Source organism: Ursus arctos, unplaced genomic scaffold (assembly GCF_023065955.2).
Source record: "Ursus arctos isolate Adak ecotype North America unplaced genomic scaffold, UrsArc2.0 scaffold_2, whole genome shotgun sequence".
In the NCBI taxonomy this organism is placed as follows: Eukaryota; Metazoa; Chordata; class Mammalia; order Carnivora; family Ursidae; genus Ursus; species Ursus arctos.
Genome location: NW_026622874.1, coordinates 15,075,215 through 15,091,790, shown reverse-complemented (window position 1 = coordinate 15,091,790; position 16,576 = coordinate 15,075,215). Strand labels below are relative to the sequence as shown.

The window sequence follows — 16,576 nt, the reverse complement described above, 5'->3', positions numbered from 1 at the left end:
CTTAATTTTAATGGTGGTTATTCAAGTGTATAAATCTGTCCAACTCATCAAAATACACAACTAAAATGGGTATACTGTACTGTGTGCTAATTATACCTCAACAAAGCTGATTTAGAAAAAACTCTTACCATGGACTACGAAGCCTCATGTGATAGGGACCTAGCTTCTTCTCATCATCACCTACTGCTGTCCCCCTCTTCTGTGTTCCCTAGTCTTTCCAGCTCTCTGGGCATTTGCAGACACTCTTCCCTACTTTAATTGAATTCTACTCCTGTCAGGCCTCAGGTCGAAGGGCTGTGTCTGGGAAATTTTCCCACAGCCCCTAGATTCAGTCCCCTTCCTCCATGCTCTCTTCACACCTGTGAGTGGAAAATGAAGTGAAAATGCCATTTGATCCTGAATGAACACTAGTCTAAGTCATACTTTCCATACATCCCTTAGCCTACAGATAAACTCCTGCTGTATTTGAGAGCAGAAAAATGACGTTTAATTTGGGTATAGGGAATCCCATCTGGTTTATCATCCCCCAGGAATCTGATCTAATCCTGTTTGAGTAGAGGACTAGTTCTGGGGTTATTCAGCAAATCCAGTCCTCCCAGAATCCTTTATTGGCCTGGAAGCAGAGTTTCTAAGGTAACCTGGACCTGCGTTAAATGCTCACCTAATTCCTTCTTTCTACCAATGTTGTCTAGTCTAGATTAACATCTCCAAATTATTATCAATAGCCACAAACCAACCCGTCTCTGAAATACTGAAAGAAACTAGTTTAGCCTTACAGCAGCATAGTGTGACTCCCAGTAAGGAGTTATAGTCTCAGCTCTTGCAATAATTATCCATATAAATTTTAATAATTCATTTAACTTCTCTAGATTTCCATTTTCTCCTTCTCATTATTTCTGCTCAGGGCAGGTACGTCTTCAGTCTCCATAGCTTTCCACACTTTTTCTTGAACAAGATTATACCACTGAAGTTAGAAACCATCTCCTTCACATTTGATATTCATTCTAATCAGCCTCACAGTGCACCTGTAATGAGTTCCTGATGTACGCCAAGTGTTGAATCACTACGCTGTACACCTGAAACTAATATTGCACTGTATGTTAACTAGCAGGAATTTAAATAAAAACTTTTAAAAAACCATACCTGCGTGGTCATGATATATAATTATCCATTTTATAAATTGCTGAATCTTGTTTGCAAATATTTTGTTTAGGAATCTACATCTGAGTTCATGTGAAAGAGATTACTGTGGTTTTTTCCATTTTGTAGTTTCTTTGTCAGGTTTTCATGTCAATTTGTTTTCTGGCCTGATAAAATGTGTTTAGGGAGTATTCCTTCCTTCTCTATTCTCAGGGGAAGCCTGTGTAGCTTGGTATATGCATGTATGTGTGCGTGTATGTTCACACGTCTCTGTGTCTGTGTGTTTGTGTATTTCATAAGTGTGTAGGTGTTTGGAGGCATTCAGACAGAGTTCACTTTGTGGGAAATATTTTAATTGCATATTCAACATATTTTATACATATGGCAATTCAGATTTTCTATTTATTCCCATGTCCATCATTTTGATAAACTGTATTTTTGAGGATTTTGTCCATTTCATCTACATTTTCTAATATTGTGGCATAAAATTGTTCACAATAAAAATAAACATAAAAATTAAATCAGTCTCACATTTAGTAGAGCTGAATACAAGTAAATCTGATTTAATCTTAATTCAACATGAAATGACCTTGTGCAGTATTTTTAATGTTTTATTACTTGCTACTCAACTCAACATCAGTAGTTTTTAAAATATGAAAATACATTTAATTATAAAAATCTAATACATATACTCTTGAAATGTATATAAGTATATAAATCTTAGTACTCTTGTTTGTGTAGATTTAACTTACATAACCTAGATGTGCGCACGCACGTAGATACAGATATAGATCTATAGATATGGGAAGATACATAGATAGATATGGGAAGATATACAGAGAGACAGATATGGGAAGAAGCCAACTTTTATCAGGTCTCAAGGAGGAAGAATACACATCATAATTTATTAATGGTCACTGGGAAGAATGATAACCACTTTCTATATAGAGCCTTTATTTGCTCTTACACAACTCTGAATAATCCTTCAGCTCAAAATGACAAGTGAATTCTTTGATAGTTAAAACAATTAAGCTAAAAGCAAAGAAAAGAAGGCAGGGAGGGAGGAAAATATTCCATACTAAAATATGAAAAGATACTCAGGAGGCTAAAAATTTTGAATACTGTTCATATAATCTTGATTTGAATATGCTACAAAAAAAGGAAATAATCCAAATAGTAATAAAAGTTGTGTCAAATCACCACTCTAATAAAATTTCATGAAAGACAAAAAAGTAATTTCAGAGTATGTATTATATGAGGCCTAACTGAGCAATGACAAGTTTTTTTTTTTATATGAAAATGAGTAAGCGGCTTCTTTATTTGTTCACTGTGCTGATACTTGCTTTTATCACATTACATTTCACATACTACAATCTATGAAGCAGCAAGCATTATTAAATTTGGGAAATGGCAGTACTAAGTAGTATATAACGGATTTCCATTATTCAAATAGAGCATTTTACCCTCATTTCACAAAATAGACACTACTAGAATTCGAATTATTTTTCACTGTTACCTTCTTCCTTCACTACAAAACAAAAATCATGTATTTTACCTACTAACATTGCCTAATTTAGGGATGTCATAGAAACTCCACTTTCATTAATTTTGTATCAAAATAATTTTATGATCTTACTGAGAGGTCACACCATGTATTCATATAATAATTTGGTAGAAATAACTATGACAATTAATCCCAGGTATTACTTGGAAATTTTTTTCATTGTAACTTTATAAAGATATGCTATTTCTGGGCCCTGTCTTTTTGGTTCTAAATAATTATATATAAAAGAATGTTTTATATATATAAATCAGTATTTCTATTAAGCATGTGGATACGTCACAGATACACAGTATAAGTTTCTAGTGAAAAAGTACGAAACTATTACACGAGCTGGGTTTTTTTTTAATTTACATAACCTAGATGTAGATTTTTCAAATATTCTACTGGTTGAGTATATCACTTCATTACTTGAAAAACTTTTATCACTTTTTATCACTACTTAAGAAATTATCTTGGTGTTAAAAAAGAATAGGAAAAATACATATAGGTTATTATAGGCAAAGAACAAAAGGTCCTACCTGTTTCAACCTCATGAAGAAAGTCTCTGTGAAAGTCTTCCTGCTGAAATACCAGAATCGCTCGTTCGCAGGGTACACGCGGACAACCGTCTCCAGAAGAAAGCGCACAGGCTCCACCACCTCTGTGACGACCATATCCACTGCCACAGTCATGTACACTCGTTTATCTGCGGTAGGAACTTCCTGTATGTTATGCTGGCTTTATTGTTAACTTGATTATTCAAGAAAACAAAGTTTTCCCACTTAATGAAAAAAATAAGGTTCATGATACCGTCTATGTTTAATTTTAAATGTTGTATTGTCATTTTGATTAAATAGGTAAACCACGTTTTCCAAATATGTTTCTCAATACTCATGATCCTATCTAAATCAATTGTCAAAATCTCCTCTGACACCTTACTTTTTCCTTCCCCAAATCAGGTCCTTAATATAAAAAATAAGGTAAAATTTTCAAAATGTCTTTTACACTAAAACTATCTTTCAAATTTCTCAGGAAACCCCTAGAAATTCACAAAGATTTGCCCTTTCATATTATAAAAGGAGACAAGAAATTATTCACTTTGGTGAGCTGCATGCTAAGGACTGTCAAATCAGAAGAGATGCTCACCCTTTACTGTTAAATTTGTACAGGAAAATGTTATTTTAAATGAATATTTCAATGCTGTATGATTTAAGGGAAGTCCCTGGAGATCTGTCAGTATCCTCACTGTCCCCTCATTATATGTTCAGGAAAATCACTAAGGCTCTGATGAAATAGTTCTGTACAATTACAGATCTATATCAGAGCCCTGGCAAGTAGTTTTAGGCAACAGTATAGTGTTATCAGTCAAAATTTCAGTTATTTAAAATGTTTACTTGGCCACAGCCTTCCTTTAATATGAATCTAGAATCTTCTAGGCTAGTGTCTATTGGTTTTCTTTAGTTTCACTATGATAGGCTGAAATATGGGTTTTATTTTATTTATCTTGCTTGAGATTCGGCAGGTTTTTTTTTCTTTTTCTTTTTTTTTTTTTTTTTCTTAAGTAGGATCCATGTCCAACATGGGGCTTGAACTCTAGACCCTGAGAATAAGAGTCTCATGCACTACTGACTGAGTCAGCCAGGCACCCCTCATTGGGTTTTCCAATCTATGGTTTGGCTAATCCATAGTGTCATTTCTTTGTTACTTCTGAAATATTTTTAAAATTCACTTTGTCCAGCATTTTTAGTTCTCAGTTAAAGTTCAAATATCCAAGCCCATCATTAGAAGAAACCTTGAACAATGTTTTTTAAAAGTATTATACAACGTTTATACAAATCAACTATACTTCTATTAATATCAAATTCAACAAAAAAAATTATTACATTCTTACTAAATAAATTCTACCTGCCAATTCAAGAAAAACAAGGATTCTCTAGGCACTGTACTTGCCCTGGCAGTCCAAGGGGAGTACTGTCAAAGTATAAGAGACAGTAACACAAAACGTAAAATAGAATACACAACTTGGTGGTATAGTGAAAAAATTCAAGACATTTCATCTCCAGAGCTTCAACTTATTCTGTAAAAAATATCAAACTCTCATTCATGAATCCTCTGAGTAATATATAATCTCAAGGATATTATTTAGAAGTTTTAGAAATCGGGTCAGTATTTTTTGTCCCATATGAAATAATTTAAAATTTAAAATACATTAGCTTTTGGATAAGAATATTTTTTTAAGACTTACTTAAATTTGAGAGAGAGAGCACATGCACACATGTGCACACACGAGGGGGAGGAGAGGCAAAGGGAGAAAATCCCAAGCACACTCCCCCTGAGTTTGGAGCCACACACAGGCTTGATCTCATGACCCATGAGACGATCATGATCTCAGCAGAAACCAAGAGCTAGTCGCCCAACCAACTGAGCCACCCAGGCGCCCCAAGAATATTATTTTAAGGGGCGCCTGGGTGGCTCAGTCAGTTAAGCATCTGCCTTCAGCTCAGGTCATTGATCTCAGGGTCCTGGGACTGAGTCCCACATCAGGCTCCCTGCTCAACGGGGAGTCTGCTTCTCCTTCTCCCTCTGCCTGCCTCTCTGCCTACTTGTGCTCTCTTTCTGTCAAATAAATAAAATCTTCTTAAAAATATATTATTTTAATATAGTATTACATTAAGTTCATTTTAATAGAAGAAATGAACTTTAAAATACATTATCCTTTAATACAAGACCAAATAGGAGTGCCTGGGTGGCTCAGCTGGTTAAGTGTCTGCCTTCAGCCCAGGTCATAATCTCAGGGTCCTCGAATCAATCCCCTCATTGGGCTTTCCACGCAGCGGAGAGACTGCTTCTCCCTCTCCCTCTGCCCTCCCCATCCCCCATCATGTGCTCACTCATTCTCTTTTCCCAAATAAATAAAGAAAAAGAAAAAATAGAAGACCAAATATGTATTAAAAAACAAAATTAAACCGAACTATGTGTTACATTAAAAATAGATAAAAATTGCTTTTTAGCTTACTATTTGAAGTTCCTATATTTTATTCTTCAAAATTATCAACTGGCTTATTTTTCCCATTTTCATGTTTACTTTCTGAATGATTATAAGACAGAAGGTCTTTACAAGCCTGTCTCCAGAATTTACAACTGTGGGTGTAAAAATTATTTATCCCTAATACATGAAAGGCTATATAATCATCATTATTTTTCTCTCTTTTTAGCCCTCATTGTGAAATAAATAGATGCATGATCAAATGCACGCAATTTATGGAACTGGTATACACTCTTGTTAAGGAAATTTATTAATTACTATTTAATGCTCATTAATATATTTCCATATCAGTATTCACTAATGCTCTCGTCTTTAACCAAAAATCTACTGTGGGTATAAAGTAACTAATATTAGATGAAAGATCAAACCTACTGATCCATTATTTTCTCAATAATTATTGGTTGAATCACAGTAAAGCATTTAGTATAACGTAACTTTAGTTGTAACTCATGAGGTAAAAATTTAAATTTTAGTTTAAGGACAGATGACAGAGGGATAAAAATCATAGACAATTAGCAGATATCTGGCTAAAGTAGGAATAAAAATAAACACAATAGGAAGAATGACAAATGTACTATTTGCCACTCATAAATTTATCTGTTTAACACTAGACATGTCACACAAAATGAAAAAGTAAACAACTAGGAAAAAGTGTTTACCACAAATAAAATTCTGAATATACATTACTAAGATCCCAAAGGTCAAAAGATTGGAACAATTAAAAAATGAAAAAATATAAGTAACCTACAATGAGGAAAAAAGAGTTAGAATAGTTATCAAAGATATGCAAAATTCCAGAATTTGCTTTCACCATTTCTTTCATACTCTTCCATCACTACCCCCAAGTAAAATAACTCTGTGATAGCATATGAAACACAAATCCCAAATACCTTCTACATAATCTAATAAAACTAATTCACATGTCTTTGGGGAAGATTCTTTTGAGTAGTAGAGGTTTTCCCCATAAATGCATAAAGTATTAAAAAAAAACTTTAAAATCTAAATAACTTCATTTTAAATAAGCACAAGAATTCTAAAAACCACAGCAAAATAACATTGACCATAATGTAAAATTTAAAGTAAATAATAATGAATACTGTGAGAAAATTTACCTTTTGGGGTTTCTTCATTAAGTGCCAGAAATATTGGTACATTGGGGTTCCACATGCCAGTAATAACATAAGCCCTCCCATCATAGCTCTTTCCCATGGATTCCTGTAGAAGTTCAGACAAAAATCACTGGGAATATAAACTTCAAGAAAATCACCATTTTAAATTATATCTTACTTTAAGCTTGGACTTACAATCAAATGGGATTTTTTTTTTTTTTTGGTAAAATTTTTGTCACCCTACAAAAGCATGTCTTTCAATATTAAATTCTCCTACAGGTTTCTTCAGAGTTTCTATTTAGAGGCAATACCTCTTGGATTAAAAGGAGGTATACCTTTATATGCTGACTCACAAAAACATAATATTGGTATGAAGTTACATTTGACGTTATCTCAGGTTGCTTGTCAAAATTTCACATACCTAAGCATACAAGTGTGTCCAGTTTCTATTAAAACTATAGCATAGATATCAATGAAGATATTTTAACTGAATGAATAGCTAAACAAAGGAAAAGCGGTTAGTATTTTTCTTTCAATGCTCTAATTTATAATATATTCTTAAAATATTAATTTACTTTATCACAACACCTCTCAAAGTTGAAACTTTTCTATTATCTATTATCACATATTTGTATACTTTCTTACGATCAGTAATCACCGCTAGGAGACAAAGGTTTGTAATCAACACCCAAGTTGATTAACTGTCTCCCTTTTACCTTTTTACTTGCTCCCTCCTTCCCTTCTGTCCTTCTCCCCTTCTTTATCTCCTCCACCCCTTAAGATGTCCACCGAGAGCTCTCCTGACTCTCACTGAAGTAGCAAGCAGCTCCTATAGTGAAAGGAGGATCCCATAAAGCTGTGTGTATGTATGTGCACGGGACGGGATGGGAAGGGGGTAGTATTCAGAGGTGTTCCCACGGGAGAACAGCACAGCATACAAGTATGTGCGTGTGCAAAAGAGTATTATCCACAGTACTTTACATTTTCTGTAGCCATTTCCTCATATTATGAAGAGAGAGTGCTGAAAGGGTCAGACAAAAACAAAGAGAAAAACTTTTTTTTCAGTTTTATCCCCACTCAGATGCTTCTCTGAAACCCTACAAAATTATTTCAGTCATTTGGTAATTACAGTGTATATTTTCCTAGTGTATTGGTGGTATTTCACCACTCGAACTGGCAGCCTGAGTATAGGAACCCTGAGTTCTGGAGATAAAATACATTCAAGGCCACGTAAAGGAAACTCACACAACACTTTCACCACATTCATATATTCATCTTCATTCTCTGTCTCCATCTCTCTCTCCATCCCTTCCTCTCTCCCTCCCTATGCCTATCCTTTCTACCTTCTCATTAGAATCCCATTCAGAACAAGAATGGGCATCTGACCTCCCAAAAAACCCAATCCATTCCTGGAAAAAGCTGTGTTGTGCTTGAGTCCAAAAAGATGAGCTAATCCAATCAAAATATTTCTTTCAATTGACAAATACCAAGGAAAGTGGGCAGTTAGCAGTGGAGCTGAAAGATTTTAATAAGAAATCGGGCCCTGACAGGCCACACATCAAACGAAGTGATAAGGTAATGGAAATTATAAAGTAGGAAAGAATATATAAAAACAGCAGAGTATTAGGAAACTGCTAAGTGGTAAGACAGAAATGGAGAAAACAAACAAAAATTTCGTTAAAAATAATCATGCAGTCCAAACACACAGGCAGATACTGGGAGGCAGGAAGGAGGGAGCAAGAGTGAGGAACAGGGAGAGAAGGGCAGAGAAAAAGCAGGGAGGAAGAGAGGAGGATAAGGCGGAAAAGATGAGAGAAGGAAAAAGAGGAGACAGAAGGAAGGAAAGAGGCAGAGACGGGGAAGGAGGTACAGAAAGAGACGGGGGCAAGCACCAGAGGCCTGGGGGCAGGGGCAGCCATGGAAAAAGAACAGGAGCCCAAGCTAAAAAGAGGCTCAAAGAACGAGTGAGCCCATGGGGGGAGGTGAGGCAGACAGAAGAGTCTAGATAGCAGAGACCTTGGGTATGATTTCATGAAGATCAATAACCTCTTCTGTCTCTAAGGTGCTCTAAATGGATCTTTGTTCCTTATAACCAAAATAGCCTAATTCAACAACCATAGCTTTAGGTCTTTGCAGTCCTCACAATACACCACCACAGTAATACTGTCTTATACATCAAAAGCCCTCAATAAAAGTTTCTCCTCATCAAGTATGGCATTTCTGTTATTGAACTAGACATTTCCACCATACAGCCTGGCTTGCTCCCAGCCTCTATAAAGATACTTCTTGGGGCGCCTGGATGGCTCAGTCGGTTGAGTGTCCAACTCTCTTGGGGTTGTGAGATCAAGCCCCAAGTCAGGCTCATGCTCAGAGAGGAGGCTGCTTGAGGATTTCTCTCCCTCTCCCTCTCCCTCTGCCCCACCCCTGCTCTACTCTACCTCTAAGATAAATAAATCTTAAAAAAAAAAAAATCCTTCTTTAACTATCTTTGCTGAAGAGTTCTTCCTGACTCCTTTGCCCCCACCACAAGCAGGGCTAACAAAATCAGGCACAGCCCGTAAGGGACATCTGGACAACAAAGGTCTCTGCCCAAACTAGGCCAGGTGGAACCACTAGATGCCCTCCTCTTAGGAAAACAGATTAGGAAATACAGACAGAATGTGGCAGTTTGTAGTAGGAACACAGGCAGAAAAGCCATAAGACAAAGGCCAGAGAATCATATAGTAAGCCACTAAATAGAAACTTTGGTTCATATAGTGAACCACTCTCAAGTAATGAGCAAGCTTTAGCTAAGGTCAAGTAGCCAGATAGTGTCATAAAGCAGACGCATGATACTGAAAAGACAAAATACACAGAAAAAATGAAAAATGTGGGGCGCCTGGGTGGCACAGCGGTTGGGCGTCTGCCTTCGGCTCAGGGCGTGATCCCGGCATTATGGGATCGAGCCCCACATCAGGCTCCTCCGCTATGAGCCTGCTTCTTCCTCTCCCACTCCCCCTGCTTGTGTTCCCTCTCTCGCTGGCTGTCTCTATCTCTGTCGAATAAATAAATAAAATCTTAAAAAAAAAAAAAAAAGAAAAATGTAAGTTCATGCTAATCCATCCATTCATTAAGCAAATATGAGCCTACTCTAAGCCATGGTCTATGCCTGTAAGTATCCAGCAAACAAAACAAAACGAAATGATCCTGACTCTGGAAAACATTAGCCTGTCAGTTCTCTAAGCAGCAGTTTGTGACCCATTTGTGGATCATAAAGTCAATTTAGTGGATTATGACTAGACTTTTTAATCAAGTAGAAGAAAAAATAGCAGAGTTCCTTACATGCATAAGGAGTAAGAACTGTTTCATGAAAATCTTATTTCTGCTTTTTTCACACATACAGATTTACAAGCATACTGGATTACAGTGTAAACGTATTTGTAACTGTGAGTTCACTGACTGGTCTAGTGTCAATAAATGATTAATTGTAAAGATACACAAGCTTTCTGAGGCATTTATAGGACTTTTAAATTGCATTCCAATTCCAAGACACCGGGCTCTACTGAGTTTTCAGCTCTTCTTGGTACCTTGCTGTTAGGCTTTCCCTAGGTACTATAGGAAAGCAAACTTTGCCACCCAAAATGTATCTCTTTGACATGTGGTTATTTTTAGGCTGCTTATTTAAAAAAAAAACAAAAGGCTGAGGAAGAACCTTTGGCCTCCCCCCTTATGGTCAACATAGATAACTACAGTATAAAATAAAGCAGGTCAGGTAGTCAGAGAGGAAACTGGCAACGGCTATTTGTTAAAATTCATATGTCCCATTGTTTCTGAGTGGTCTCCCAAACATTTGTCTGCCAAACATTTACTTTTTTTCATCTTCTTTGAATTGTCTTCCTTCCCTTTGAAGTCCCTAACTTCTACCCCTTCTCCTTAGCTTAGAATGGCGTATAAGCCTCATTGTCTGACTGCCTGTAGGCATCATATTCTTACGGAGTACCCATACATATGTAATTAAATTGAATTTTCTCCTGCTAAACTGTCTCTTGCCAATTTAATTCTTAGACCAGCCAGAAGAACGTTGAAGGGTAGAAGAAAATTTTTCTCACCAACAGTATCAATGGCTGTGGATCAAAAATTTTCATTTCCTTATTCTTACAAGTATCTTCACCAAAAATATTCTCACTACTGGAAGAAAACTGAATCTGTTATTTGTATCCCCCCAAAACCCAATTTTACTTATAGATGATTTTGTTTATATACTATATATATATATAAGTGATCTACTTGCTGAAAAATATTTTTTCATTTATAAATATGACTTTCTCTTTCATGTAGATCTTATATTAAACTAAATTTATAAATTTATAAAAAGTCTGAATTCATCTTATTAGAAAATATTCAAAGGGAAGAAAAGTCAGCATTGCTTAAAAATTATTCAAGATAAATAGAAAAGTCTCGCAAATTCTGAAATTAAATATAACTGCAGGATTTTTCAAAGTTTGTCAGAATCAAGTGTAAGACAGTGAAATTTGTTTTCGAAGTGTTCACATATTTGAACAAGTCAGAAGAACATAACATCTTGCTCTAGAGGACAGAACTAAGACTAATTAGGCAAAGTTATAAGGAATATGATTTCTGGTGGTTACAAAGAAATAACTTTATAATAACCAGAACTGTCCCATAGTCTTCATTAAAAGGTAGTAAGTTCCTTTTTATGAAATGTAGTCTAGCCAAAGCTCAATAACCATGTATTAAGATAGCACAAAGATCAGTAACAAATCACAACTCTTGATAACTGCAAATATAAACCGTCCCACTTTTACCAACTATTTGTTGAACAGAAGCTTCAATGCTGATGAGCCCTTTGATTTCAATATGGACTCTTCAAAGTAGAGGACTACTCTTCAAGTAAGACACTCAAGACTGGGGGCCTCAGAAGTTCATGCCAATCTGTAATTCTATAATCTGCATTTAGGTTTTATGAAAAAAAAAAATCTCTGCCAGTGATACACCTTAATCTTTTAAACTCTGAAAGACCATGACTAAGACCTAGGAACCTGTAAGTGTTAAATGTCCCTGAACTGCCTCCTCATGGAATTTTCAGGACTCCAAAATGCTATGGCTTGCCGTAGGTAAAACCACTTTATTACTGATATGTTGTAAAGAGGATGGAAGAGAGGTGGATCAATAGCTAATCTGTTTTCACATTCACTGTATCTGGTTGTCTTTAACCTTACCTTTTTGTGAAATGCTTTCTCTGTATCTCTGTGGCTCACTGTATCAACTCCCGGAGAGCACTTACCTCACTGCCATAGCTACATACTTAAGAGATCTGTTTTCATCACAAATCTATAAACCCACAGATGCTAAGAGCTATGTTTTACTGTATCTATAACCCCAGCACTCCACACAATGCTTGGCACACAATTATGTGCTCAAAAAGGCTGAAAAAACCATTTCCAGTAGGACCATTAGAAAATCAATGTGACATTACCATGAAAAAAAAATGATATAATTGGTGATATTTAATTGACATTTTCAGAACTCAAGCTGAAAAGATTAAAAACATGTTGTGCTTGCTATCACTAAGTATTAAAATCCCAGTTAAGTCACTTTATATTTTACTATTTTATACTTACTTGATACTCTAAGATGACTTTCCTACAACATATCTAAATCACAAGGTAAATATATTCATTAAGTGCAATATAGAAGGTATTTCCTGTTTAAAAGTTAAGATAATTGCTATTTTTATATCAAATACCAACTCTCAAATATATATTAACCTTCAAGAAAATTCCTTAAATAAATACCAATCCTACAATAAATATACTTTGCTAAGGACAGGTAATAAAGGAAGATAAATTCAGGAAGGGAAATGCTTTAAAGAAAACAAAAGCATTCATCACAGTACTCAAATTAATAACAGTGCATTAAAATAAATGAAAGGCACTATATTCACTCTGGATATGCCTGTTAAAATCATGTACTAGTTATTTTTGGCTCAAAGAAAAGATATCTTCCTAAGAACCCAACCAGATGAATAAATGGACATTGTCGTAACACTATCCTTTCATTTGCTTTCAATTTGCATATGACTTTTTGATGGAAATTTTTCTAAATCTCTCCCTCATAAGTAATTTTAAGTTTGGGTTTCCAAAATTATTACTACCATACAGATGAAAAGTTAGAAACAATTTTGACAATATGACAAAATTTTAAAATAGAAAATACTTCTAAAATATAAATTAACTATCAGCTATACTTGGTTAATGTGCTTAAGATTATCATTACCATATCCAGTAAATGCATGTCACTGTTCTTCACGTTTCGACCTGGGCTTAATAACATTCCAAAACATCTGAAAATATTGGGGGGGAAAAAAAAGGACAAATAAGGTATCAAGAATATAATAAAAGCCCAGTGAGCAAAAAGCCTTTTTATAATAACTACACAATCTGAGCTCTGTTATTACAAATAGCTTTAGCTTTTTAAAAGAAACACTATAGAAAAGAATTAAGATACATAATAAAATTGCATAGAAATAAATTATCTAAATTCCCAGATCTTTATTTCTGCATGTAAAAGGTTACCAATCATCAGAAACTGTGATAAAAATGGCCACAAATTATTGACTGAAACAAAATACAGTAGTGAGATAGGAACTGGTTTCTACATAGAAGTGAGACTTCATTTGCCTTGGAGTTATTTCAAACATATAAGTCAAAATCAACTACCCCAATTAAATAAAAAAGGAGATTAAAAAAAAAATAAGACTGTGCTCACTCTTTGTATCAAGCCAGATTAACAGAAACAATTACCCTGGCCTTCAACAGTCATTTTCACTGAGTAGCCTGTTAATATTTATTATACCTTAAGTTTGAAAAAAAGTTATATGAAACTCATTACTAAATGTGCCACTGTATTAGTGAAGATATTATCCAACATACTATATATACAATTAACTATTTGTTCTGTGCTTCCTGATGCTATAGAAGCTTTAGGAATCCCATCTACTACATCCCCTAGTACTGTATTTGTGAAGGATTTTCATAAGCTCTAAAATTCAGCTAAATCCAACATTTTCATATTTGTTAGGTTATTATTAATTCTGCTTTTTAGTAAGAAAAGTACAGTCCAGAGAAATCCAACAATTTACTCAAATTCTTTTGCCTCTTAAATAGATCTTGTAAAGCTACAGGCAGTGTGACCTGTCTTCAGGATCCCTCTGCCAACAACGCATATCCACACTTACTAGAGTGTTTTTATTATAGTTTTCCAACATTTAAAAATACGCTATGGAACATTTCACACAGGAGTACAGAATGCAAATAAATTAAGTATGTTAAGATTATTTAAATTTCAAAATATTGACAACTGACATGTCACTACATAATCTGATCCTTGTTATTTTCCAAAAGTTTACTTTTCTACTAGCATATCTTGTTCTTCCATGAACAAGATAAGTCCTATCCCAATATGACTCTACTAAGTGGTAAAATAATATAAACTTCCTGTTAGTACTTGAGGATACCTTGCTCACGGCTCTCTTTGGCATGCAAAACTAATCAAGTACATGACACAGATAAAGTCACTGAGCTCTGAAGATAACTTTCCAAACATATTACTGTGCCACTGAACAAAATGTAATCTACTACAAAAGAAAGAATACCCTAATAGCCATAATTTTAATACAATTACTATATACTGCTATAATCTCCCTATGAACTCCTAGAATAAACACTACAAATTAAATGTTAATTATGCAATTCATTGTACTATTTCTTCTACCATTCCCTTAAATACTTGCTAAACAAGAATAAAAAAGTGAATTCTTTTTCAGATATGAAATTTGGCCCCCCCAACTAAAAAAGTCAATGAGGACAGAAGACTTCTCTCACATTCCCTACATGCTTTGCTTTGACTTGTATCTCTCACAGTTTTTTAAAGAACAATTTTCTATATTACAGAATTTTTAAGTTACAAAACTATTATGTACTCACTGTAAAAAGTTAATGGACACCAAAATGTAAAAAGAAAACATAATTTATCCTTTTTCTCGCTAATAACAGCCCCCCTAAGAACCAATGTTAACAATTTAGTATGCATCCTCCCTACATTTCTTTTTGCTCTTTTTGAAAACTTATTATCATTTTGTTTGCCAAGCAACTGCAGGCGAATGATGAAATTGGTACAATTTTATATTTTTTTAATATTCCCATGTTAAACTCTACTGCAAAAAGAGCCTTGGAGGTTTAGGTTTTCCTTAAATGGCAACAGCTATCACTTTATTCTGATGATCTTTGATGTACTGCTCTTTTCCTGGGTTATAAATTAAAAATCCTGCCACCAGGGCACCTGGGTGACTTAGTCAGTTAAGAGTCCGACTCTTGATTTTGGCTCAGGTGATGATCTCAGGGTTGTGAGACAACCCCAGAGTTGGGCTCCACATTCAGCGCAAAGCCTGCTTGTCCTTCTCCCTTCCCCCTTCTCTTTTCCCCCACCCCCCAGGCTCTCTCCCCTCTCTCTCTCTCTCAAATAAATAAATAAAAATAAACTCTTAAAAAAAAAAAAATCCTGCCACCAACCAGAAGTGTGACCTTAGAGAAAGCACCTAACACCCCCTTTTTAAAAAATCTATATTCGCCATTTGACAGAGAGAGAGAGGCAGAAAGAAGGGCAGCACAAGTGGGAGGCAGAGGGAGACGGAGAGCAGGGCTCGGGGTCAATTCCAGGACTCTGGGATCAACACCTGAGCTAACAGCTGACACTTAATTGACTGAGCCACCAAGATGCCCTAGCACCTAACCCTCTTGAGCTTCTGCTTCCTCTTCTAGAAAATGGGAGAGATATAACAGATGAATTCTAAGGAGTTCTTCCAACACGAAAATTGCACCATCTTTCTCTATCAAGCTGTATTAGTCATTTCCAAATTTGTATTTCATTAAAGCACATGAGGTTTCCCGTGGAGACAAGCGAGGTCTATTAGGAATAATGTGTCAGTAATTAGATAGATATTATTAGTACCACAAACACCTAATGCAAATATTAAGTATTTCATTGGGGCGGTCAAAGCATTCAACCTATTCTTGTTAACTCTATAAATAATGTAGACAACTGCCATCACACCTATTTTCTCAAGCAGCCCACAGTCTACTAGAGGAGGAAAATACAAGTAAACAGGGAACTACAACCTGATATGGTAAGTTCTGGGATCGTTGTAAGTACAGAATGTTAAGAAAGCCAAAAAGATACACACCCAACACTATTTATAATATCGTACATAGCTGAACTGCCCAAAATCTGAAATCAAACCTCCTGAGAATGAGATAATGATAGTATATTAATATTATTACATTAATTCTAGCATATACTATTTAATGCCTTAAGTCAGACATTACCATATTGCTACATTTACATTTCAAAACAACCTGCATATGAGAAATGACAAACTAGTTTTCATGAAGGTAGAAGTGATTTGTCCAAACAACACGGGTATTAAGGTAAACAACTGAGATTTGAGCCCATGTCCATGATCCAAAACTGCAGATCTTTTACATATTATACTCTATCACCTCCCAAGCCTATCAGGAAAGATTATAAACTCCCCATGTGACCCAGGGCAAGTTATACACTGCAACATTTCACTTTCGACAGATCTGAAATACAAATGTTATCTGCTTACACGTTCACTATGTTCACGTAAAGGTGAAACGAAAACCCTCAGGGTCAAAGTACACTGTGAACTATAAAGCA

General features: G+C 35.2%; 1 protein-coding gene across 10 annotated transcripts in view; it reads right to left on the bottom strand.

Annotated features, from left to right (window-relative positions):
• RABGAP1L (RAB GTPase activating protein 1 like) overlaps positions 1-16,576 on the bottom strand; it is a 722,910-nt gene that overhangs the window by 588,653 nt on the left and 117,681 nt on the right. For 9 of the 10 annotated variants that reach the window (XR_007191366.2, XM_057315476.1, XM_044387902.3 and 6 more), the window contains 3 exons: positions 13,115-13,181; positions 6,842-6,944; positions 3,223-3,389 (listed from right to left, as the gene is read on the bottom strand). Coding sequence is in view for 8 of the 10 variants with exons in the window: in XM_057315476.1 (XP_057171459.1) it covers positions 3,223-3,389; positions 6,842-6,944; positions 13,115-13,181 (337 nt within the window). In the remaining 2 variants the exon portion in view is untranslated. Of the gene's footprint in view, positions 1-3,222; positions 3,390-6,841; positions 6,945-13,114; positions 13,182-16,576 lie in introns of those variants that run through there. The other variant, XM_048225200.2, reaches the window with a different exon arrangement.